This window comes from Ammospiza caudacuta, chromosome 6, assembly GCF_027887145.1.
Source record: "Ammospiza caudacuta isolate bAmmCau1 chromosome 6, bAmmCau1.pri, whole genome shotgun sequence".
Classification (NCBI taxonomy): domain Eukaryota; kingdom Metazoa; phylum Chordata; class Aves; order Passeriformes; family Passerellidae; genus Ammospiza; species Ammospiza caudacuta.
The window spans coordinates 12437073-12460901 of record NC_080598.1 but is presented as its reverse complement, the minus strand read 5'-3'; the positions used below and the strand labels follow the sequence as shown (position 1 = coordinate 12460901).

Sequence of the window (23829 nt, the reverse complement as noted above, 5' to 3'; positions counted from 1 at the left end):
TGGCGGCGGCGGCGGCGATGGCGGAGCTGCGTGCGGCGGGCGCGGGGCCCGGCCCGGCCGCGCCCCCCGGGCCCGCGGCGCTGCCCGCGGCCCCCGGCGCGCCCCCGGCCCTGCCCTCACCGGCGGCGAGCGTCGGGGCGGCGCCCGCACCGACGGCGGCGCCGGCGGCACCGACAGCGTCGGCGGGCGGCGGAGCCGGCGCGGGCGGCGGCGGGGCCGGTCCCGGCTCGGCCCGCGAGGGTTGGCTCTTCAAATGGACCAACTACATCAAGGGATACCAGCGCCGCTGGTTCGTGCTCAGCAATGGGCTGCTCAGCTACTACCGGTACGCACCGGGAGCCGCCCCGCCGCCCCCCGGGCCCCCCGTGACCTTGGCGCCGGGCTGAGCCCCCGCGGCGGGAGGGAAGCGGGTGTGGGCCCCCCGCACCGAGCGGGGCAGCGCTCCGTGCCCCGGTGCCAGCTGGGAAGGAGGGCGGCTGTCACCTCCCTGTCCCCGCGGTTGTCACCTCCGTGTCACGGGGGGATGTCACCTCCCGGTCACCGGGGCTGCTCTTGCCGGGGGAGGGGGTCTTCAGCCCACTCCCCGCCGCCAGTCCGTGCCAGCAGGAGCGGGGGACGGTTGTCACATCCCTGTCCCCGTGGTTGTCACCTGTCTGTCCCCGGGATTGTCACATCCCTGTCCCCGTGGGTATTTGGGGGCGGGGGTTTGCAGCCCCTCAGCCTCCCGCAGCTCCCGGTCCCGCTGTCCCTCCCAGCCGCTCTTCCCGGTGGCCTCGTGTGTTGTCACCCGCGGGGACACCTGAGCCTGCCCGGGGGGGCCTGGTCGCTCCATTATTGATGGGGAACCGGAGCCTCGGGCAGCTGCGGGCTCCGGTTACACTGCGGCCAACGCGGGGGCGCCGGGCCGGGGGTGTCCCGGCTGCATGTCACCTCTGTCACCCGGTGACGTGGAAGGGGAGTGCCAGCCTGGCGCGGCCTCGCTGGGACTTCACCCTTGTCCCAGCCCGTGCCAGGATCCGGGAAGCGCCGGATCCCTGAGGCTCCAGGATCCCCGAGGCCACTCCTGGGCGCTGTGGATTTGTCCCCCCAAAGCGACATCCCCAGGCTTGGCCCCGCTCCGGCGCCAGCACACCCTCCCTATTAATAGCCCTGGCTGCCGGGCTGAGAATGCCGGGCTGGGAATGCCGGGCTGGGAATGCCGAGCCCCCTGCACAGCCCCCAGGGCTCATCCCGGGGATCCCGGGCCTGTCCTTCCCTCACCATGGCCTCATCCCGGGTATCCCAACCCTGTTCTTCCCTCAGGCAGCCTCATCCTGGGGATCCCAGCCCTGTCCTTTCCTCAGCACAGCCTTGTCCTGGGGCTCCCAGCCCTATCCTTCCCTCATGCAGCCTCAACCTGGGGATCCCAGCCCTGTCCTTTCCTCACTGCAGCCTCATCCTGGGGATTCTGGGGATCCCAGCCCTGTCCTTCCCTTAGCACAGCTTCATCCCAGGGATCTCAGTCCTGTCCTTCCCTCACTACAGCCTCATCCTGGGGATTCTGGGGATCTCGGCCCTGTCCTTCCCTCAGCACAGCTTTGTCCTGGGGATCCCAGCCCCGTCCTTCCCTCACTGTGTCCTTCCCCTGCAGATCCAAGGCGGAGATGGGCCACACGTGCCGTGGCACCATCAACCTGGCTACGGCCAACATCAGCGTGGAGGATTCCTGCAATTTCATCATCTCCAACGGCGGAGCCCAGACCTACCACCTCAAGGCCAGCTCCGAGGTGGAGCGGCAGCGCTGGGTCACCGCCCTCGAGCTCGCCAAGGCCAAGGCTGTCAAGATGCTGGAGGAGTCAGGTATGGATTTCCTGGATCCCTGGCAGGGTCAGGGTGCACTCAGGGTGAAATCTCACTGCCTGACAGTGCCCAGGGCAGGGTCAGCGTCCTCAGAGTGGGATCCCAGTGCCAGCTTCCCAGAGCCCCACAGGTGGCAAGAATCCCAGAGCAGGATCCCAGTGCTTGGAGGACTCAGGGCAGGATATTAGTGTTCCACAGCATCCCAGTGTCCCCAGGACAGAATCCCAGTGCCTCACAGGACCAAGGGCAGGATCCCAATGCCCAGAGAGAAGAATCCCAGCCCCACAGGGCACAGGATCCCAGTGCCCCCCAAGCATGATCCCCCGGCAGGATCACAGGGCAGCATCAATGTCCTTAGGGCAGCCTTTGAGTTCCTCACAAACTCAGTGCCCCCAGGGCAGGATCCCAGGGTCCCACAGGACCTAGAGCAGGATCCCAGTGCCCTGGGCAGCATCCCAGCATCTCCAGCAAGAAGGTTTGGAAGGGGATGGCTGTGTCCATGCACATATGACCCAAACATCCTGGCATGCACAGAGATGGACCATCAGACCTCAGGGGTTTGGGGATCCCCTGTGCCCTTCCTGGCAGCCCCACCATCAGCTCCTGGACATGACAATCCCACACTCTGGTCCCTTCCCGCCTGCAGATGACTCCGGTGACGAGTCGGTGTCGCAGACAGACAAGACGGAGCTGCAGAACACCCTGAAGATTTTATCCAGCAAGGTGGAGGACCTGAGCACCTGCAACGACCTGATAGCCAAGCACGGCACGGCCCTGCAGCGCTCCCTCAGCGAGCTCGAGGCCCTGCGGCTCCCCCCGGAGAGCACGGACAAGATCAAGCAGGTCAACGAGCGGGCCACGCTCTTCCGCATCACCTCCAACGCCATGATCAACGTGAGTCCCCATCCCAGGGATCCCAGAGTGGGAAAACTCCCCATTTCCATGCTGAGCACGGTTTCCCCGCAGGCCTGCCGGGATTTCATGCTCCTGGCACAAACGCATGGGAAGAAGTGGCAGAAGTCGCTGCAGCAGGAGCGGGACCAGCGGATCCGGCTGGAGGAGACGCTGGAGCAGCTGGCCAAGCAGCACAACCACCTGGAAAGGGCTTTCCGGGGAGCCACAGTGCTCCCCGCCAGCACACCCGGCACTGCAGGCTCTGGCAAAGGTGGGGAGGGACAAGTGCTGTGCCCAGGTGTCTCCCAGATGATTCCCAGGATTTTCCAAGCTAGGCTCAGCTTCTCTCACTGTGCTGATCCCAAGGGATTTGTCTGTCCCAGCTCATCTGTGTAGCCAAGTGATTCTGGCATCCCCAGCAGGGTCCAAACTGGCTCCTCTGAGCCTTATCTGACACCCCTCAGGGCTGGGGTGGGGATGATGGTGACAGGGGAGCCTTCAGCGGGAAACTGGGAATGATGTTCCTTCCTCACCAGTCCTGTCCCCTTTCCCAGATCTGTGCTGCCCTGCCAAAGGCGACCTGAGTGACGAGGACGACGACAACAATGAGTTCTTTGACGCCCCGGAGATCTTCCCCATGCCTGATGTCATGGGCCACAAGTGAGTTCTGGGGGAGAGGGGAATCCCCTCGCTGCTCTGCCCTGCTCGGGAATGCTCACCCCCTTTCCCCCTTCCCAGGAGAACTGGGAGCAACATCAGCGGCACCAGCAGTGACATCAGCCTGGATGAGCAGGTGGGATGGGGTTTTATGGCTTGGGGCTGCCCAAATTCCTATGGAAGGGTTTTGTGGGGTCACAGGGATATAACAGCCTTTGCCTCCCCTCTCCCTAGTACAAGCACCAGGTTGAGGACACCAAGAAGGAAAAGAGAACCCGCATTCCCTACAAACCCAACTACAGCCTCAACCTCTGGAGCATCATGAAGAACTGCATCGGGAAGGAGCTGTCCAAGATTCCCATGCCAGTGAGCACAGATGCAGCCGGTGGGCGGGCACGGGGCACCCCAGAACCGCCTTTTTTTGACCCATTCCCTCTTCCAGGTGAATTTCAACGAGCCGCTGTCCATGCTGCAGCGGCTGACGGAGGACCTGGAGTACCACGAGCTGCTGGATCGGGCGGCGCGGTGCGAGAGCTCCCTGGAGCAGCTGTGCTACGTGGCCGCTTTCACCGTCTCCTCCTACTCCACCACCGTCTTCCGCACCAGCAAACCCTTCAACCCGCTCCTGGGGGAGACCTTCGAGCTGGATCGCCTGGAGGAGAACGGATACCGCTCCCTCTGCGAGCAGGTGGGGCCAGCTCCTCTCTGCCGGCCTTTCCCGGGATGTTGGGATGGCCGGCACTGAGCTGTCCCCAATCAATCCCGTGTCCAGGTGAGCCACCACCCGCCGGCCGCCGCCCACCACGCCGACTCCAAGAACGGCTGGACGCTGCGCCAGGAGATCAAAATCACCAGCAAATTCCGAGGGAAATATCTCTCCATCATGCCTCTGGGTGAGCACCCCAGCAGTGTGTGGGATTTTCGGGACCACCCAGGGCTCCAGGTGTGGTTCCCAGCACGATCTCCCTCCCTCAGGCACCATCCACTGCGTCTTCCACTCCTCCGGCAATCACTACACGTGGAAAAAGGTGACGACCACCGTGCACAACATCATCGTGGGGAAGCTCTGGATAGACCAGGTGGGAAGTCATGGATGGGAGGTGTGGGGAAGTGTGGATCCCCAGGGAATGGGGCATGGGTGGGTCTGACTCTCCTCTCCCCTCCACAGTCAGGTGAGATCGAGATCATCAACCACAAGACAGGGGACAAGTGCATCCTCAAGTTTGTCCCCTACAGCTACTTTTCCCGGGATGTGGCAAGGAAGGTAGGGACACAGAGCCATGGGACACACCAGGCTGCTCATGACTCCGATGTGTCCTGATCCAGACTGTCCCCTCTCTCACCAGGTCACCGGGGAGGTGATGGACCCCTCGGGAAAGGTGCATTTTGCCCTGCTGGGCACGTGGGACGAGAAGATGGATTGCTACAAGGTCCAGCTGGGAGCAGGGGAGAACGGAGCCGAGGCGCGGCCACGAGCCCACGAGGCCGAGGACAGCCGGGTGCTGCTGTGGAAGCGGAACCCGCTGCCGTGAGTGGGGAGAACGGGAACGAGGCATCCCGGGGAGCAGGGCCGCGGGGCTGGCGCTGAGCCGCGTTCCTTGCCGTGCCGTAGGAAGTACGCAGAGAACATGTACTACTTCTCGGAGCTGGCGCTGACCCTGAATGCACCAGAGAACGGGACAGCCCCCACGGACAGCCGGTGGCGCCCGGACCAGCGGCTCATGGAGAACGGCCGGTGGGACGAGGCCAATGCCGAGAAGCAGCGGCTGGAGGAGAAGCAGCGGCTCTCTCGCAAGCGCCGCGAGGCCGAGGCCGCCCGCGCCACCGAGGACGGTAAGGCACGGCTGTCACACTGGGGTGTCCCCCCTGGTGTCCCCTGCAGGCCCTCACCCCGCTGTGTCCCCCCCTTCCCCAGGGACACCCTACGATCCCTACAAACCGCTGTGGTTCGAGCGCAAGAAGGACCCGGTGACGCAGGAGCTGGCGCACGTCTACAAGGGGGGCTACTGGGAGAGCAAGGAGAAGCAGGACTGGAGCTTGTGCCCGGATATTTTCTGAGCCGGGCGAGGAGGAGGAGCGGCGAGGGGGGAGGGATGAAGGCCAGGACCCCCCCCTGTCCATCCGTCTGTCTTAACCGTGTGTCCCCGTGCCTCGCCGTGAGCGCCGGCCGGGCTTTGCCTTAGCCCACCCAAACTGACCTTGGGGAGCAGGAGCCAACACAGCCCCCCTCAAATCCGAGCTGGAGCAGGGCGGGGTCCGTTCGTCCCACCCACCTCCTCGGCACCCCGGGGTGGGGGGCGCGGCCGCCCCTGGGGTGGGGGGCCCCGGGGAAGGCGCAGCGGGGCGAGCCCGAGGCTGGCCTTGGTCTCCCCCCCTCCCCTTTTATTCCCGTTCCCCTTCGCCCCCAGGAGTTCGGGTGCTTTTGGGGTCCGGGGGGGGCCAGACTCCCCCCCAGCCTGTTCTATAGGTGTATATTATATATATGTAGAGAGCAATCGGGGTCCCCTTCTCCCCACAGCCCCCAGTTTGGGGGGTCCCCACCCTCCCCGGGGTGGCCCCCACGTGTGGGGACCCCCCCATGAGGTGCCTTCCCTGTAGGTTTAGGGCAGGGGGAGGGCCTGGGTTTTTGGGGGGAGGGTCTCTCCAGGGTGCAGTGGGACCCGTGCACCCCCAGACACTACAGGGGTGGGGAGATGCGCCCTGGGGGGAGTCTCTGCACCCCCGAATCTGAAATTGGGGGCGTTTGATGCCTTTTTATTTTATTTTTTCTTTTTTTGGGTTGTTTTTTTTTTTTGTCTCCAGAAAAAGAACTAAATTAAAATCTGTGAATGCCCCAACCTTGCGCCTGCTCTGTGGGGAGGGTCCAGCCCCTCTCTGTGGCTGATTTTGGGGGGGACCCCCTACTCCTGTAGGGACTTGAGCGGCATCACCCAAACAGGGACTTGAACCCCATTCATGGGATTCTCCAGGAGCCTCCTTGTCCACTTTTCAGGTTCTGCTGCCCTGGTGGGGGGGATTGGGGGTGTCTCCTGTGTCCCCCTGTGTTCCTCACTGGATTTGGGGTGCTGGGGATACCCTGGGTGACTCTGGGGGGACCCATTTTGGCCCAGGGGGTCACCTGCTCTGGGGGGGGTGGCATCCAAGAGGGGAGGTCCTGAGTGGCCCTGGGACCCCCTGGGGGCACTTCCATGGGCGGGGATGTCCCCAGGGATAGTGGGGACACCCCGCGAGTGACACAGGTGCCCCCATACCCTCCCCGTCCCCGTGGTACGGGGCCTCTGATTGGCCAATTGCTTTGAGTGACAGTTCCGGGAGTGCTGGTATTTCCCCGCCCACCTCGAATTGGAGCGTGCTGATTGGCTGGTCGATCGCAGCGGGTCAGATCCAGCCAATGGGAGTGCGCGGTGTGGCCCTGCAGCCACGCCCCCCGGCAAGCCCTCCCCTTGTCCTCCGTGGGACCCCGCTGTCCCCACCCTCGGGTGGCACCGGGGGGACAGTGACCCCACAACCAGCAGACATTCCTCCAGCTCCGGTCACAGGGGTTTATTGGGGCCCGGCCTCCACCGGCTCTGCCGCCACCGCCGGTGGCTCTTGGGGACGGGGCTGTCCCTTGGGGTCGGGGCTGTCTCTTGGGGTCGGGGGTGTCGCCTCTGCCCCATTGCCAGCTGCTCCGCTCCAGCTGTTCCCTCTGATCCCCGATATTGGCAGAGCGTTCGGGTCGGTCGGCCGGGCAGGGAGGGGCTGAGAGGGGCTGGGGGGCCATCCGGGGGTCCCCCCTGCCCGGTGTCTCCGTTACCGGGACGACAGCATCATCACGAATTCTGCGGGGCGAGGAGTGCACGTCAGGGACCCGGGGCTCAGCCCTGCCGCGGTTCCAAGGGGAAGGGGGAGCCCTCACCGTCGAAGTCCACATGGCCGTCCCCGTTGAGATCCACGTCCTGCAGGATCTCGTCCACCTCCTGCGCCTTCAGCTGCTCCCCGAGCAGCGCCGCGATGGCCTCGCGCATCTCGGCCGTGCTGATCTCCCCGTCCCCGTTCATGTCGAACTGCAGCACCCGCGGGCTGGGGTCACCCTCCCTCCACGGCCACCAGCACCCCCAGGCTCCCTGTGGTCACTGTCTCCTCTGCGCTCGTTGTCATCACCATGGTCATCATTCCCTACTGGTCAGTGTCCCCTCTGTGCCTGTGGTCATCATTTCCCCACAGTCACTGTCCCCCCATGCCTGTGGTCACCCCATGGTCATTGTTTCCCTCCTGATCATTGTCCCCTCCATGCCTGTGTTCACCCCATGGTCATTGTTTCCCCACAGTCATTGTCCTCTCCTGCCTGTGGTCACCAGCACGGTCTTCCCATGGTCAGTGTCCCCTCATGGTTCCCCCTATGGTGACCATCTTGCCATGGTCTTCCCGTGATAATCATCCCTGCCATGCCCTATCATCACTGTCCCCACCAGAGTCTCTCCAGGGTCATTGTCCCCTCCATGCCTGTGGTCACCCCATGGTCATTGTTTCCCCCCGTGGTCATTGTCCCCTCCATGCCTGTGGTTGCCCCATGGCCATGGTTTCCCCATGGTAATTGTCCTCTCCTATCTGTGGTCACCACTGTGGTCTTCCCATGGTCAGTGTCCCCTCCATGGGCACCCCATGGTCACCATCTCACCTTGCTCTTCCCGTGATCACCATCCCCGCCATGTCCCCATCATCACTGTCCCCACCAGGGTCTCTCCAGGGTCACTGTCCCCTCCTGGCTGTGGTGCCCCTGAGGAGGTGACACCATGCCCGCTGTCCCTGTGGTGGTGGCCATACCTCACGGAAGGCGATCTTGAGCTCCCTCACGCCCACCATGTGCGCCGTCTCCTCCCGCAGCTTTGGGCCCATCATCTGCACAAAGTCCTCGAAGTCCACACGGCCGCCCACTGTGGCGGGAAGGGGACAGACACCCTCAGCACCCCAGCGACCCCAGGTCCCCTCCCCGTGCCCCCAAGCCCACTCACTCCTCATCTTGATGTGCTGGGAGATCTCGATGAGCTCCATCTCGGTGGGCATGTAGCCCAGCGTGCGCATGCAGGCGCCCAGGTCCTTGTAGCTGATGTAGCCATCCTGGTCCGTGTCAAACTCCTTGAAGGCGTCCAGCAGCTCTGGGCACGGCCACGGGTGGGGACAGGGACAGCATCAGGAGTGGAGGGTTACACGGACATCATGTCACCCCGGGACAGGTCCCTTCTTGGATGTGGGAGACCCCTCCATGGCCTTGTCCCCAAGGCAGATTCCTCCATGGCAGATCCATCCCTCCCCGCCATTCCCCTAGGCCCGTGTCCCCACCCCGTCTCCCCTGCTCACCATCCAGCTCCTCCGGTGACAGCTCCCGCTCCTGCATGGGACACACAGAAGGGGTGACAGCAGAATGACACCCAGCTCCGTGTCCATCCCCCTCCTTGCCCCCCCAAACCTCCATGTCACCTTTGTTAAGCGTGGGCCAAAATTAACTCCAGCGGAGGATTAGTGGGATTGGAGGCAAAGCCCCGCCCTGCCCTGTGCCTGCACCTCCCACCCACCCTGTCCTGGTCCCCGTGTCCCTGCTGCAGTCACCCACCCCAGGGGTGTCCCACCCCGGGACCCCCAGGCTCTGGATGGGGTGTGCTGGGTGGCCACAGAGGGGGGTTGTACTCCAGAGGTGGAGGGGCAGCATTTTTACCCCCACAGACCTCGGCTGCCCCTGCTCTAGGTGTCCCCTCATTATGGCCCCTCTGTCTCCAGGGCCCTGGAGTGTCCCCAACACCATTCCCAGCACCCATGTCCCATCTATCCCCACAATTCCAGGATGTCCCTGATTGTTCCCAGTCCCCCATGTCCCCGTCATCCCCAGGTTTCCAGCCGGTCCCTGAGCCCATTCTCACTGTCCCCATGTCCTCATCTCGAGGGTCTCAGAATGTCCCCGACTCTGTCCCCACTGTCCTCATGTCCTTTTAATCCCCAGGGACCCAGAGTGGCCTGACCATGTCCCTAGTGCCCAACATCCCCCCCATCCCCAGGGTCCCGGAGTGTCCCAACCCCATCTCCACTGGCCCCATGTCCCCTCCATTCCCAGGGTTCTGGAACATCCCCATCCCACTGTCCCCAGGCCCACCCTGACTGCCTCATTGCCCTCTTCATCTGCAGGCTCCTGGACTGTCCCTGTCCCCATCTCCACTTTCCCCATGTCCCTTCCATAGCCAGGGACCTGGAACAGCCCCACTGTTCCCATGTCCCCAAGTCTCAAATGCTCCACATCCCCTCCATCTGCAGGCTCCTGGACTATCCCTGTCCCCACCTCCCCTGTCCCCACCTCCCCTCCATCTCCAGGGTCCCTCCATGCCCACCCTGATGCCCATGTCCCCTCCCGGTGTCCCCACCTTGCCGAAGACGGTGTTGAGGAAGGGGGAGTAGGTCTTGATGGCGGCAGCGTGGGGGTCCACGGGCCCCTTCTTCCCGCCCTTCTGCCCGTGCCCGCCGTGCCGGGACTCGGAGCCGGAGCTCTTGGGGGCCGGGGCGCCGGCGTCCTCGGGGGCTTTGGGGGCTTTCTCCCCCTCCTCGTGCCCCCCTTTCCCCTTCTGCGGGGGCTCCGTGTCCCTGTTGTCCTTGGGGGTCCCCTTGTCCCCGCGGGAGCGTGGCATGGGGCCGGGGCCGGGTGGGCGGCGGGCGGGCACGGAGCGGGACCCCGGGATGGCCGAGCCCGAGGAAGGAGCCGGGAAATCCTCTTACACCCCCCGTGACCCCCCGGCTCCCCCCGCCGCGGGCCCGCCGGGGCAAAGCCAATTAGCGGTGATTAATGGCAGGAAACAGCCACGGCCACCGGACAGGTCCCCAACAGCGCCCCGGGGCCACCACCGAGGCCCTGAGTACAGAGGTGACACCCCACAGCCACCACTGTCCCCAACATTGCCCAATGATCCCACAGGTGACACCCCACAGCCACCACTGTCCCTAGCATTGAATGCTCCCAGAGGTGACACCTCACAGCCACCAGTGTCCCCAGCACTGCCCAATGTTCCCAGCGTGACACCCCACAGCCACCACAGTGTCCCCAGCATCGCTCCCAGCGGTGACACACCACAGCCACCAGTGTCCCCAGCATTGCCCAGTGCGTCCAGAGGTGACACCCCAGAGCCACCAGTGTCCCCAGCATTGCTCCCAGAGGTGACACTCCACAGCCAGCAGTGTCCCCAGCATTGCCCAATGCTCCCAGAGGTGACACCTCACAGCCACCAGTGTCCCCAGCATTGAATGCTCCCACAGGTGACACCCCACAGCCACCAGTGTCCCCAGCATTGCTCCCACAGGTGACACCCCAAAGCCACCACGGTGTACCCAGACCAAGTCACATCTCAAGCGGTGACACCGCAATGCCACCACTGTGTCCCTTCACCTGGCACCTCTCCCGAGCTGCCTCCACCCCTAAGGTAGGTGATTTATTGTCCCCCCGGATGGGGACTGGTGGCGTGTCCCCAACACATGACTGGGTGGGCACAGGGTGTCACAGGGGGCTTCAGAGTGGAGGGACCCCCCAAAATGAGAGCCCGGTCCGGGAGGAGACCCTGGCTGCCGTGTCACCCCGGGGTGACACAAAAGGGCGACACTGTGGGGGTGACAGTACCCCCGTGTCACCCGCTGCCACTGCCCCTGTGCCACCCGCCATTGCCACCGCTGTGCTCCCCACTGGCGCTGTGCACGGGCACCGTACCCCGGGTGTCCCCTTCCCTGGGGTGTCCCCGTCCATTGGGTGCCCCCGGTGTACCCGTCCCTGGGGTGCCCCCGTCCCTGGGGTGCCCCCGGTGTACCCGTCCATGGGGTGTACCCGTCCCTGGGGTGCCCCCGGTGTACCCGTCCCTGGGGTGCCCCCGTCCCTGGGGTGCCCTCGGTGTACCCGTCCCTGGGGTGCCCCCGGTGTACCCGTCCATGGGGTGTACCCGTCCCTGGGGTGCCCCCGGTGTACCCGTCCCTGGGGTGCCCCCGTCCCTGGGGTGCCCCCGGTGTACCCGTCCAAGGGGTGTACCCGTCCCTGGGGTGCCCCCGGTGTACCCGTCCATGGGGTGTACCCGTCCCTGGGGTGCCCCCGGTGTACCCGTCCATGGGGTGTACCCGTCCATGGGGTGCCCCCGGTGTACCCGTCCATGGGGTGTACCCGTCCATGGGGCGCCCCCGTCCCCCCCCCCCCCGCCGGTGCCCCCGCCCCGGAGCCGCGCAGGCGCGGGGCGGCCCCGGTCACTTCCTGCCCCGCCCCCGCCGCCGCCGCCGCTCCCGCCGCCCCCGACACCGGCACCGGCCCCGGGCACCGACCCGCCGGTGAGTGCGGGCACCGGCACCGGGCACCGAGCCCCGTCCGGACCCGCCGGGCGCGGCCCCCCCATCCACCTTCCCGGGAGCCCCATCCCCGTTCCGGCGGGGCCACCCCCTGTCCCTGTCCCTGTTCCCATCCCTGTCCCTCTCCCTATCTCTGTCCCCATTCCTAGCCGGGCCGCTCCTTCCCCGTCCATGTCCCCATCCTCGTCCCTGTCCCCCTGTGCCCATTCCTGTTGCTGTACCTAGCGCGGCCACCACCGGCCCCATTCCTGACCCCGCCCCCGTCCCCATCCTTGTCCCTGTCCCCATCCTTGTCCCTGTCCTCGTCACTATCCCCGCGGCCACCACCGGCCCCATTCATGCCCCCCCATCCCTGTCCTTGTCCCATCCCTTTCCCTGTCCCTGACCCCATATCCAGCAGGGCCACCCCTGTCCCGTGATCGGTTGGGGCTGTCCCTGCCCTCCTTTCCATCCCCACCCGTGTTTCCAGGAGGGATCCTTGTCCTTGTCCCCATCCCGAATGGGACACTCCCTGTCTCACTCAGAGCCCCCATTCCTGGCGTGCTCCCCGAGCTCCCTTCAGGGAGCTGGCAGGGACAGGGGTGTGTCCCCCAGGAGTGGCTGCGCCACCCTTTACCGGGCTGGAAGACGGTGACAAACCCACTTCAGGGGACACCCCATTCCCTGGTGTCCCCAGCTCCCATTTTGGGGTGCCATCCCAGCGTTCCTGACCGCGGCCGGGGGCTCCCCAGCCATGTCCTTCCGGAAGGTGGTGCGGCAGAGCAAATTCCGGCACGTGTTCGGGCAGCCGGTGAAGACGGACCAGTGCTACGATGACATCCGCGTGTCCCGCGTCACCTGGGACAGCACCTTCTGCGCCGTCAACCCCTCCTTTGTCGCCATCATCGTGGAGGCCAGCGGCGGCGGCGCCTTCCTCGTCCTCCCCCTGCACAAGGTGACAGCAGGGCGGTGACGCGGGGAAGGGGGGTTTGTGCCCGTGGGTGACCCCCTCCCCGCTGTCACTCTGTCCCCAGACCGGACGCATTGACAAGTCGTACCCCACGGTGTGCGGCCACACGGGCCCCGTCCTCGACATCGACTGGTGTCCCCACAACGACCACGTCATCGCCAGCGGCTCCGAGGACTGCACCGTCATGGTGAGGGGTGGCCCAGGACCCCAGGGGGTGGCAGGTCACCCCGCTTTGCTCACCGTCTCCTCTGTCCCCTCAGGTGTGGCAGATCCCCGAGAACGGGCTGAGCCAGCCGCTGACGGAGCCGGTGGTGGTGCTGGAGGGCCACTCGAAGCGCGTCGGCATCGTCACCTGGCACCCCACGGCCCGCAACGTCCTGCTCAGCGCGGGTATGGGGGGGCACGGCGGGCACGGGGAGGGGGCCGCGCGGCCGAGGTGACCCCGGCTGCCGTGTCCCCCAGGCTGTGACAACGTGGTGCTGATCTGGAACGTGGGCACGGCCGAGGAGCTGTACCGGCTGGACGGGCTGCACCCCGACCTCATCTACAGCGTCAGCTGGAGCCGCGATGGCTCCCGCTTCTGCACCGCCTGCAAGGACAAGAGTGTCCGTGTCATCGACCCCCGCCGCGGCACCGTGGTGGCCGTGAGTGTCCCCACCCCCCCGGGGGGCCCGTGTCACCGGGGCGCTGCCCTGTGCTGCTTCCTGGGGACAATCCCCTGCTCCCTGCCCTTGTCCCTCGGCGTGCCCCATTGTCCCATATTCCGTGGGTGTCCCTGTCCCCTGGTTGTCCCCGCTGTCCCCTGTCCCTTGGTGCCTGTCCCTGGGGTGCCGCGGGTGCCGGTGACAGCCGTGCCCCCCAGGAGAAGGAGCGGGCACACGAGGGGGCCCGTCCCATGCGCGCCATCTTCCTGGCCGACGGCAAGATCTTCACCACCGGCTTCAGCCGCATGAGCGAGCGGCAGCTGGCGCTCTGGGACACGGTGAGTGCTACCCCGGGGCTCCCCAAACCATCCTGGGGTTCCCCGCGTGCCTGACACCCCATCCCACCCCAGGAGAACCTGGAGGAGCCCGTGGGGCTGCAGGAGCTGGACTCCAGCAACGGAGCTCTGCTGCCCTTCTACGACCCCGACACCAGCGTGGTGTACGTCTGCGGCAAGGTAGGGAGCCCCCACCCCTCTTGGTGGCACCCCCGAGCCAGGGTCCCCCCTAATGGTGTGTCCCCAGGGGGACTCGAGCATCCGCTACTTCGAGATCACGGAGGAGCCGCCCTACATCCACTTCCTCAACACCTTCACCAGCAAGGAGCCCCAGCGCGGAATGGGCTGGATGCCCAAGCGCGGGCTGGACGTCAGCAAGTGTGAGATCGCCAGGTGGGCATGGGGAACAAGGTGAGTGACCCCCAGAACCCCCCAGAACCTTCCATGACCCCCTCTGCTCCCGTGACAGGTTCTACAAGCTGCACGAGCGCAAGTGTGAGCCCATCATCATGACGGTGCCAAGGAAGGTGGGTGGGGACGGGGCAATGTGGGGTGGTGGGCGTCCCCAGGGGGACCGAGAGGGGTCACCGGGCAGGACACGGGGCTATGTGGGCAGGACTTGCTGACTGGGCAGGGGGTCCCTAATCAGTGTGGGTGGGGGTCCCTGTGGGGTCTGCGTGTGAGGTCCCTGAGCAGGACATGGGAGCAATGGGGGTCCCCAGTGAGGCCGTGGTGTCTCTGGGTGTCCCCCTGAGGATGGCACCCCTGTGACACTGTTGGGGGCAGTCGGACCTGTTCCAGGACGACCTGTACCCGGACACGGCGGGCCCCGAGGCGGCCATGGAGGCGGAGGAGTGGGTGGCAGGGCGCACGGCGGGGCCCGTGCTGGTGTCCCTGCGCCAGGCCTACGTCCCCAGCAAGCAGAGGGACCTCAAGGTGAACCGGCGGACGCTGCTCCACGACAGCCGCGCCACCACCGCCGGGGCCACCACCGGGGCCACCACGCCACCTGCCACGCCCCCCGCGGCCCCCGCGTCCGCCCGCTTCAGTGCCCCGCCGGTGCTGGGCTCCGGCAGCGCCACGGTAAGGGGAAGGGGGGACGGGGGGACAGGGGGGACAAGCGGGAATGGGACGGAGGGGTGTGGTCGGTGTGGCAGTGGGTGTGGCAGTGGGTGTGGCAGTGGGTGTGGCTGTGCGGGGCATGTCCCGTGACGGGTCTGTCCCTCAGGGAGGTCGCCTGGACGAGGTGCTGCAGGAGGTGGCGGCGCTGCGGGCGCTGGTGGCGGAGCAGGGCCAGCGCATCTCCCGCCTGGAGGAGCAGCTCAGCCGCCTGGAGAACGGCCACGTGTAGGGACCCCCTCAGGGACCACCGCCCCAGGGACCACGCCTGCACCCCAGGGACCCCCCTGAACCATCTCGCCCCCCTGGGGTGCCCCCCTTGCCCCGCTCTGGGCCCTTCTCCCATTGGGGGGCTGGCTGCCCCTCTGGCAGCTCCCCGCTTCCCCCCATTGCCTTACTGGGTGCTGCCCCCCCGAATCATGGACCATTCTCCACCCCTGCCCCCGTTCCTCGGGCTGGGGGTTGCTCCTGGGATCAAAGATTACCCCCTGCACGCCCCAATCCCTGTGTGGGGTCTCCCCCCTTTCTGTGGGGCAGGGCATGATCTGCCTTCCTAAACTGTGAGATATCGTCCCCCATATATTTTGGGGGCTTTTCCTCCCTTCCTCCTCCTCCTCCTCGTGTCCCCCCTCCTCTCCATTCCAGTGCAGGGTCAAAATCTATATTTTCACTCCAAATAAAGGATTTATAAGAAAAGTGCTGGGGGTGATTTACAGGGAAAGCAGCAGGGCCACCTGCGGGGTGGCAGAGCGGGGCAGGCCGGAAGGCGCGGCGGTCACGGGTGGGAGCTCGGCGCCTCGGCAGGAAGTTGGGGGGGCACCCGGCGGCATTTTGGGCTGCAGAGGGGGTGAGGGGGTGCAGGGCTCGGCCCCCCCCGCTCGGCACATCCGCTGCACGGGGCAGGAAGTTGGGGGGGGCTCCCGCATCTCGGACCGCGCCCGCGGCATCGGGACCTGCTCTGGCTGCACCCCGCTGATGGTGAGCACCCCAAAACGGGGCAGGGTGGGAGACTGGGGGGGCTGGGAGCCCAGGGGATGGGGGACAGGCTGGAGGAGTCAGGATCAGGGAGCCAGGGTGGGGTTGGGGGAATGGGGAGGGTAAGGGGAGTCTGGAATGTTTGGGGGATAAGGGGAGCACGGAGGGGTTGGGGGGAAGGAGGGGGGGTCCTTCAGGGGAGCATGGTGGGCTTGGGGGTGGGTCAGGTTTTGGGGTGGGGTTGGGGGCTGTGAAGACTGTGTGTGCTGGCTTTGGGGGGCCCCGGGGCTTTGGCAGGGGGTGCTGTGGGGCTGCAGCCCTGTGGGCAGGGGATTCTCGGGGGGCTGTGCATCCATGCGGGGTGGCAGAACCCGGTTCCTCTCGCCCAGCACCTTTGGGTGCTGCTGCACCCGCCACCCACGGCTTCCTCCCCGGGGTCACCTCCCCCTCCCCGGCCCTTGTCCTGTGCCCTGTACCTTGCCCCGGCCCTTCCCTGCGTCCCAGCTCCGGGAAGCCACGTGTGCCTGGCGCGCTGTGACCCCGCTGCCCTCCCCGCAGGCCGCCCCGCGATGGCACCCGCTGCTGCTGCCGCTGCTGGCACTGCTGGCGGCGCCGGTGGCGGCCGGGGACCCCGCGGTGGCCCGCAACGACCGGACGGTGGCCGCGCTGCTGGGGCTGCTGCTGTGCCTGGCGCTGGGGCTGGCGCTGGCCTGGCACCACCTGTGCCGCCTCTCGGCCGGCCGCTACCACCCCCGGCCCCTGGGCCGCCGGGCGCTGCAGCTGCTGCGGGGACGGTGGCACCGGCTGCGCTCGCCGGGGGACCCCGCCGTGACCCGCGGGGACAGCCACGGCGAGGTGGCCGTGCGGGACGAGGATGAGGAGCTGATGCCATGGAGCCTGGAGCGGCGGCCGCAGCAGCAGGAGGAGGAGGATGAGCAGGAGGAGGATGAGCAGGAGGAGGAGGATGAGAAGGAGGAGGATGAGGCTGAGGCTGAAGCAGCGCCGGAGGGTGGGGAGAGCCCCCTGAGTGAGGGGCAGGCGGCGGGGGGCAGCGCCGAGGCCCTGCTCAGTGACCTGCACGCCTTCTCGGGGACAGCGGCATGGGGGGACGCGCGGCCACACGTCACCGCCTTGTGACATCGCCGGCCTGACGTCACCACCCTTCGATATCACCTCCCTGTAATGTCACTACCCTGTAGTGTCACTCCTTGTAATGTCACCTCCTTGTAATGTCACCTCCCTGTAGTGTCATCTCCCTGTAATGTCACCTCCCTGTAATGTCACCTCCCTGTAATGTCACTGCCCTGTAGTGTCACTCCCTGTAATGTCATCGCCCTGTAGTGTCACCTCCCTGGAATGTCACCACCCTGTATTGTCACCTCCCTGTAGTGCCACTGCCCTGCCAGCAAAGGGACCCCTTCTCTGTCCCCTGCCAGCCCCCAGCCGAGGCTCCTGATTGGCTGCAGGGGCCTTGTCCGAATTTGCACTGACCAATAAAAGAGCAGCTCTGGGGACAGAGCAGATCAGGGGCGTGGTTTGCAGAGAAGGGGGTGGAGCCAACAAACGGGTGTGGTAAGTGGGAGGAGCCTAAAACAGGGCGGGGCAGCACACAGGGGGTGGAGCCTGGACCCTCCCCTGGTGGGGCAACTCCCCCAGCCCCCCCAGCCCCAGCAGAGGGACCACCACAGCCTCAGCAAGTCCTTTATTGGCACACATCCAGCAGCAGGGCCACGCCCCAGGGGCCACACCCCAAAGGCCGTGCCCCGAGAGGGGCCACACCCAAAAGGCCACGCCCAGGGGGGCACACCCCTGGGGGGCCACACCCCTGGGTGTTCTCCCCGTGCCCCCAACCCCGGCGGGCAGGGGGCTGTGCCAGAGGGGGATGAGCCCCCCGGAGCACGAGCAGCACCGTGGGGTTCCCCCCACCCCATGGGGAGCACCAGGCCCCCCTAAACCCCCCACCCTCCCCACCCCTACCTGGCCACCCGCCCCCGGCCCCCCTTCTGCTTCTTGGCGCCCCCCGAGGGTTTGATGGGCAGGGGGGCCGTGCCCTCGGGCGGGGGCGCCTGGGGGGGCCCCAGCTCCATGGGGTCGCCTGGGGCCACCGGCTTGAACGCCTCGAAGGGGGAGAACTTCACAGGGCTGGGGGGGACACAGGAGGGGGTGATGGGGGTCAGACAGTGCCCATGGAGCTCCTTCCCCACCCTGGGAGGCCCCACCTCCCCCCATACTCCATGGACCTCCCCTACTCCCTCTTCACCCCCTTGGGGCCCACCCTGATTCCCAAAGCACCCCAAATTCTCACCCCACTGTCCCACAGCCTCTCTGTACCCCAGGATGGGACAGGTTGAGCCCCCCCATTGCACCCCCAGCACTGTCCCGTGTCCCCACCTTGGTGCCCACCCCAAAACCCCCATCCCAAAGCCCCACCCCAGGCACCCCCTGTGCGCCGGTACCTGACGGGGGTGCGGGGGCTGCTGTTGAGGCGGCGCGGGGAGCGCACCTTGGGCTGGAAGGAGAACCCCTCCTTGATGCTCTCCAGCACCGAGGGGGCCACGTAGGTGAAGCCCTGCGGGTTTGGGGGTGTCACGGGGGGGCCTGGCCGTGCCAGGGGTCCCCCCCGGGGCCGTGCCCCCCTACCAGGAAGGCCTGGTTGGCGCTCTCACTGATGGCGGCGTCGTCGGGGCTGTCCACGGGGGTCTGGCGGGTGAAGCGCGTGTCGAACTGGCTCACGTCCTCCTCCGACTGCTGCGGGAACACGGAACACGGCGCCTGCTCCCACGGGGCCCCCCAAAAACATTCCCAGCCTCCCCCCTCGGGCCCCCGTACCAGGCAGGGTTTGAAGGGCGGGTCCAGCCTACGCGCCAGCAGGTCCTCCCAGTTGATGTGGCGGAAGAAAGGCTGTTTCTGTGGGGTTTGGGGGTGTCAGGCAGCATTCGGGGGGTGTCCCCTGGCACCCCCTGCCCAGCCCTGTACCTGCACATCAGCTGCATCACCAGGACCACCCCCAACCCTCTGGCTGGGGTTCCGCTTCAGGAACTGGAGAGAAACAGGGATAGAGATGGGAATGGCGGGAGGACCTACATAAATAAAGGTGGGGGAGGAAATTTGGGGGGCACCTTCTTGAGGAGGTCACGAGCGTCGGGCGTCAGGTAGGGCGGCAGCACCAGCTTCCCCTTGAGGATCTTGTCGATGGTCTTCTTGCGGTTCTCGGCAGTGAACGGCGGCTGTGGGGGCACAGGGGAGCCATGAGGAGCCAGGCGAGCCGAGGTCACCCCGGGATGTCCCCTCCAGTCCCCAGGGAGCAGGGAGGGAGCAGCGGTGGCACTTGCCGATCCGGTGAGCATGTCGTACATCAGGGCGCCCAGGCTCCACCAGTCCACCGCCCGGTTGTGCCCGCTCCGCACCAGGATCTCGGGGGCCCTGGGGGTACAGGGGGGCCCTGAGCGGATGGGGGGCCAGCACAGACCCCCCCAAATTCCCCCCAGCTGCATCCACCTCACATGTACTCGATGGTGCCGCAGAAGGTGTGGGTGACGGCCCCATCGTGGATGGACTCCTTGCACAGCCCGAAGTCCGTCAGCTTGATGTGACCTGAGGGACGTGGGGGGGTTAGCAGTGCCCCCAGAGAACCCCTCAGGCTCCCCAGTTTGCCCCCAAACCCACCTTGGCTGTTGAGCATGATATTCTCCGGCTTAAGGTCCCGGTAGATGATGCCGTGGGAATGCAGGTGACCCAGGGCCAGCGTGATCTCGCTCAGGTAGAAGCTGCAGTGGGATTGGGGTGCCTGTGAGCCATGTTGGGGTGCCCACCCCATTCACACCCACCACCACCACCTCATCCCTACCAGGCAGTGTCCTCCAGGAAGATCCCTTCCCGCTCCAGCTGCATGAAGAGCTCTCCACCTGCACAAAGAGCCCAAGAGGGACCCTCCTGAGCCATCCCTGGACACTCCTTAATCACCCCTGGGAACATCTGAGCCATCCTGGGAACATCTGAGCCATCCTGGGACACCCTTAAACCATCCCTGGACACCCTGAGCCATCCCTGGACACTCCTTAATCACCCCTGGGAACATCTGAGCCATCTTTGGACATCTTTAAACCACCCCAGAACCCCCTGAGCCAACCTTGGACACCCTTAAACCACCCCAGAACCCCCTAAGCCAACCTTGGACACTCTCCCTGGACACTGTAGCTATCCCAGGTCACGCTTTAACCATCCCTGGACAGCCTAAGCCACCCTTGGACACCCTCTCTGCACACTGCAGCCACCCCAGGTCACGCTTTAACCACCCCTGGACACCCTGAGCCATTCCTGGACCCCCTCCCTGGACACTGAGCCACCTCAGTTCCCACTTTAACCATCCCTGCACCCCCTGAGCCACCCCTGGACACTGTAGCCACCCCAGGTCATGTCTTAACCATCCCTGGACCCCCTGAGCCACCCCTGGACACCTTCCCTGGACACTGCAGCCACCCCAGGTCCCACTTTAACCATCCCTGGACACCCTGAGCCACTCCTCGACATTCCCCTGGACATTGTAGCCACTCGAGGTCTCACTTTAACCATCCCTGGACACCCTGAGCCATTCCTAGACACTGTAACCACACCAGGTCACATTCTAACCATCCCTGGACACCCTCCCTGGACAGTGTAGCCACCCCAAGTCACACTTTAACCATCCCTGGACACCCTGAGCCATTCCTGGAAGCCCTTGAGCTCCCCCTGGGACAATCTGCAGCCGTCCCTGGAGCAACCCCCGGCTGCCCCGGTCCCGCCCGCACCGCTGAGGCACTCCAGGATGAGGTAGAGCTTGCCGCCCGTCTGGAAGGCGTAGATGAGGTCCACGATGAAGGGGTGCTTGACGGCCTCCAGGATGTTCCTCTCGGCCCGGGTGTGCGCCGTGTCCTTGGCGTTGCAGGCGATCTTGGCCTGGGGGGGAGGCGGTGAGCGGGGGGGGTCCCCGGGGGGGCGGGGGGGGCCGGGGCGCCCCTACCTTCTTCAGGACCTTCATGGCGAAGATCTTGCCCGTGTTGGTGCCCTGCACTTTGCGCACCTGGAACACCTGGAAGGACGGGCGGGGAAGGTTGGGGACGCCCCGGGGGACACTGCAGCCCCCCCAGTGTCCCCGGCCCCGCCGTGTCCCCACCTTGCCGTAGCCACCCTTGCCCAGGACGCGGAGCAGCTCGAAGCAGTGCGGGCCGATGTGCTCGGGGCCGTTGTTGACGCTGCTCTCGGAAATCTCGATCTCTTCATAGTGTCCCACCGGCCTGGCGGGAGAGGGGGTGAGGGGGACAGTCCCCTGCCTGTCCCCTGCCTGTCCCCCGCCTGTCCCCCGCCTGTCCCCTGCCTGCACACCCCCCGCAGGCTCTCCCCACTTACTCCAGGCCGTTTCCCCGCGGCTCCAGCTCCATCTCCTGCGGGAGGGAACTCGCGGTCAGAGTGAGCAGGGGACGCATGGCAGGTAGGGGACATATGGCAAGGAGGGGAGACACAGCACAGAGAGGACCCACGGCAGGGAGGGGACACATGACAAGGAGGGGACACGGCAGGCAGGACACGGGCACGGCACGGGCAGGACACGGCAGGACACGGCAGGACGCGGGCAGGACGCGGCAGCGCGGGGCGAGGCAGCGCCGAGCCGGCCCAGCCGGATGTTTTGGGGCCGAGGCCGGGCCCTGCCCAGCGGGAGCCGCCCGCTGCCCGCCCGGGATCCGCGGCTGCCCCCGGTGCCCCGGCACCCCGTCCCCGCGGACACCCGGCTGCACCCCCGTCCCGCCGCCGCCGGGACCCCGGTCACTGCCCTGCCGCCGTCCCCCCCAAGCCCCTGCCCGCCGCTCACGGCACCGAGCGGACCCCCTGCACCCCGACACGCCGCTCCCACCGTCCCCACCGCGCCCCGGTGCCGCTCGCCGCCTCCACCCCCGTCCCGCTGCCGGTGCCCCCCGTCCCCGCGGCGCCCCCCCCCCCAGCCCCGGTGCCGGCGGCAGCCCCGGTGCCCCCCGCGCCCCGCTGCCGGCTCACGGCGCCCAGCTCGGGCTCGTCCCCGTCGCTGCCCTCCTCGGTCTCCAGGTCGATGTCGAACACCCCCGCCATGACGGCGCCGTGCCGGGACCCCCGGGGACCCGCCCCGATGGCCACGCCCCCAGCGCGGCCACGCCTCCGCCACGCCCCCGTGTCACCGCCTTATCGGGGCCCCGGGGAACCCGCGCGCTGGCCACGCCCGCGGCCACGCCCCTCCCGCGGCCACGCCCCCCGCGCGTCACCGGGGTGTCCCCAGCGCGGGGGACACGGGGACAGGGGGTCCCGGGGGTGGCGCAGGAACAGCACAGAGACAGCGCGGCCGCTCACAGCTTTACTGGGGACCCCGGCCCGCCACGCCCCCTGCGCCGCGCTGACGTCAGCGGCGCCGCCGTGACGTCAGAGGAGGGGCAGGAAGAGAGGCGGACACCCCCGTGACCCCACGTGGGGATCCCGGTGGGGGTTTGAAGGCACAAGTGGGGCTGCGGGGCACCGGGCTGGTTGTGGGGTCACTGGGGTGGGTGTGGGGTCACTGCTGCTGCTGCGGGGGCTGCGTGTTGGTGTAGGGTCGCTGGTGTTGGTGTAGGGTCGCTGGTGTTGGTGTAGGGTCTCTGGTGTTATTGTAGGGCCAGGGGCACTGCAGGAGCTGGGTGTTATTGTAGGGTCTCTGCTGTTATTGTAGGGTCAGGGGCACTGCAGGGACTGGGGTTTGTTGGAGGGTTTTAGGCACTACAGTGGCTGTGTGTTATTGCAGGCTCTCAGGCGCTACAGGGGCTCTGTGTTATTGTAGGATCTCTGGTGTTATTGTAGGGTCGCGAGGGCTGTAGGATGTGGGTGTTATTGCAGGGTCTCTGCTGTTATTGTAGGGTCAGGGCACTGCAGGGCTCTGTGTTAGAGTGGGGTGGCTGGTGTTGTTGTAGGATCTCGGGCATTACAGGGGCTGGGTGTTAGTGTGGGGTCACCGGTGTTACTGTAGGGCCTCCCCAGTGACAGCCCTATATCACATCACACAAGTCTTCCCAGAGGATTTCTGAGCTGCACCAGTGAGTCCCTGGGTGCCCCTCTGTTGTTGTAGGGTCCGTGGTGCAGGTCTATCACTGTAGGGTCTCCCCATGCCAGTTTGTTATTGTGGGGTCCCCCTTTCAGTGTATGCTGCTGTAGGGTCTCCCCTAAACTCGGGTTTGTTACTGTGGGTTCTCCCCATTTGTTATTGTGGGGTTTTCCCTTCCCAGGTGTCACTGTGGGGCCTCCCCACCTCAGTCTGTTACTGTGGCGTCTCCCCTTGCTGGTGTGTTATTGTGGGGTCTCTCCACGTTTCTTTGTTATTATGTGATGTCCCAATAATTCGTTGTCATTATGGGGTCTCCCTCCCCATAACGGTTTGTTCCTGTGGGGTGTCCCCATGCCAGCAGGTGCCAACACCTCACGTGTCACCTGCTGCTCTCATGGGGTGGCCTGGCTGCCTCGGGGGTCCTGGCTGCCCCACCCTGGGGGTGGCACGGGGACAGCAGGGGACAGTGTCCCCCCTGTGTGTCCCCAGGCATGGGACAGACCCCCAGCTTCAGGGACAGACTGTAGGGACAGGGCAGAAGGGACAGGGAGGGATGTTGGGAAGCGGGGAATGGGGTGCTGGGCAGGGGGATGGGGTGCTGGGGTAATGGAGGGATGCCAGGGGATGGGGTGCCTGGACTGGGAGAGGGGGAATTTTCAGGTGAGGGGTGTCAGTGTGATCAGGAAGTGCCAGGATGGACGGGGATGCCAGGGAATGTGGTGCCAGGACATGGGGGATGCCAGGAATTGGGGTGTCAGAGTAGTGGGGGATGCCAGGAGATGGGGTTTCAGGATGTCAGGGGATGGAGTGCCAGGTTAATGGGAGGATCCCAGTGGATGGGATGCCAGGGTGCCAGGGGATGGAGTTCCAGGAGAGTCGGGGGATGCCAGGGGATGGGCTGCCAGGTTAATGGGAGGATCCCAGTGGATGGGATGCCAGGGTGCCAGGGGATGGAGTTCCAGGAGAGTCGGGGGATGCCAGGGGATGGGCTGCCAGGTTAAT

The 23829-nt window shown here is 66.1% G+C and overlaps 5 protein-coding genes across 6 annotated transcripts; 3 read left to right on the top strand and 2 right to left on the bottom strand.

The window, feature by feature from the left end:
• The first annotated feature begins 14 nt into the window (after positions 1 to 14).
• OSBP (oxysterol binding protein) lies at positions 15 to 6022 on the top strand. The gene is made up of 14 exons (XM_058806499.1): positions 15 to 325; positions 1631 to 1839; positions 2486 to 2733; positions 2806 to 3004; positions 3288 to 3393; positions 3472 to 3526; positions 3625 to 3756; positions 3833 to 4078; positions 4163 to 4283; positions 4366 to 4469; positions 4559 to 4654; positions 4737 to 4918; positions 5003 to 5223; positions 5306 to 6022. Exons 1-14 carry the CDS (start codon positions 18 to 20, stop codon positions 5446 to 5448), a joined length of 2370 nt encoding a protein of 789 aa, XP_058662482.1. The 5' UTR covers positions 15 to 17; the 3' UTR covers positions 5449 to 6022.
• Positions 6023 to 7182: 1160 nt separating this feature from the next.
• Positions 7183 to 10043, bottom strand: LOC131559247 (calcium-binding protein 2-like). The gene is made up of 6 exons (XM_058807551.1): positions 9783 to 10043; positions 8731 to 8761; positions 8385 to 8528; positions 8197 to 8306; positions 7289 to 7436; positions 7183 to 7211 (listed from the first exon to the last, which is right to left on the bottom strand). The coding sequence occupies exons 1-6, from the start codon at positions 10041 to 10043 to the stop codon at positions 7183 to 7185; spliced, it is 723 nt and encodes a 240-aa protein (XP_058663534.1).
• Positions 10044 to 11660: 1617 nt separating this feature from the next.
• CORO1B (coronin 1B) lies at positions 11661 to 15441 on the top strand. Its single transcript, XM_058806599.1, has 11 exons — positions 11661 to 11712; positions 12462 to 12664; positions 12744 to 12866; positions 12940 to 13069; positions 13142 to 13323; positions 13542 to 13661; positions 13734 to 13838; positions 13906 to 14051; positions 14128 to 14185; positions 14445 to 14741; positions 14887 to 15441. Exons 2-11 carry the CDS (start codon positions 12464 to 12466, stop codon positions 15007 to 15009), a joined length of 1485 nt encoding a protein of 494 aa, XP_058662582.1. The 5' UTR covers positions 11661 to 11712; positions 12462 to 12463; the 3' UTR covers positions 15010 to 15441.
• A 221-nt stretch (positions 15442 to 15662) lies between these two features.
• PTPRCAP (protein tyrosine phosphatase receptor type C associated protein) lies at positions 15663 to 17245 on the top strand. The gene is made up of 3 exons (XM_058807826.1): positions 15663 to 15755; positions 16311 to 16925; positions 16973 to 17245. Exons 1-2 carry the CDS (start codon positions 15753 to 15755, stop codon positions 16887 to 16889), a joined length of 582 nt encoding a protein of 193 aa, XP_058663809.1. The 5' UTR covers positions 15663 to 15752; the 3' UTR covers positions 16890 to 16925; positions 16973 to 17245.
• A 448-nt stretch (positions 17246 to 17693) lies between these two features.
• On the bottom strand, positions 17694 to 21884 carry RPS6KB2 (ribosomal protein S6 kinase B2). Of its 2 annotated transcripts, XM_058806693.1 has the most exons (15): positions 21780 to 21884; positions 21138 to 21172; positions 20905 to 21025; positions 20752 to 20820; positions 20540 to 20687; positions 19600 to 19657; positions 19419 to 19519; positions 19256 to 19346; positions 19085 to 19175; positions 18872 to 18979; positions 18729 to 18791; positions 18582 to 18659; positions 18393 to 18500; positions 18209 to 18321; positions 17694 to 17894 (listed from the first exon to the last, which is right to left on the bottom strand). In XM_058806693.1, exons 1-15 carry the CDS (start codon positions 21849 to 21851, stop codon positions 17726 to 17728), a joined length of 1425 nt encoding a protein of 474 aa, XP_058662676.1. In that variant the 5' UTR covers positions 21852 to 21884; the 3' UTR covers positions 17694 to 17725. The 2 variants fall into 2 exon arrangements, with proteins under 2 accessions (XP_058662676.1, XP_058662675.1); XM_058806692.1 differs by lacking the exon at positions 21780 to 21884 and having other exon boundaries at positions 21138 to 21357.
• Positions 21885 to 23829: the final 1945 nt, after the last annotated feature.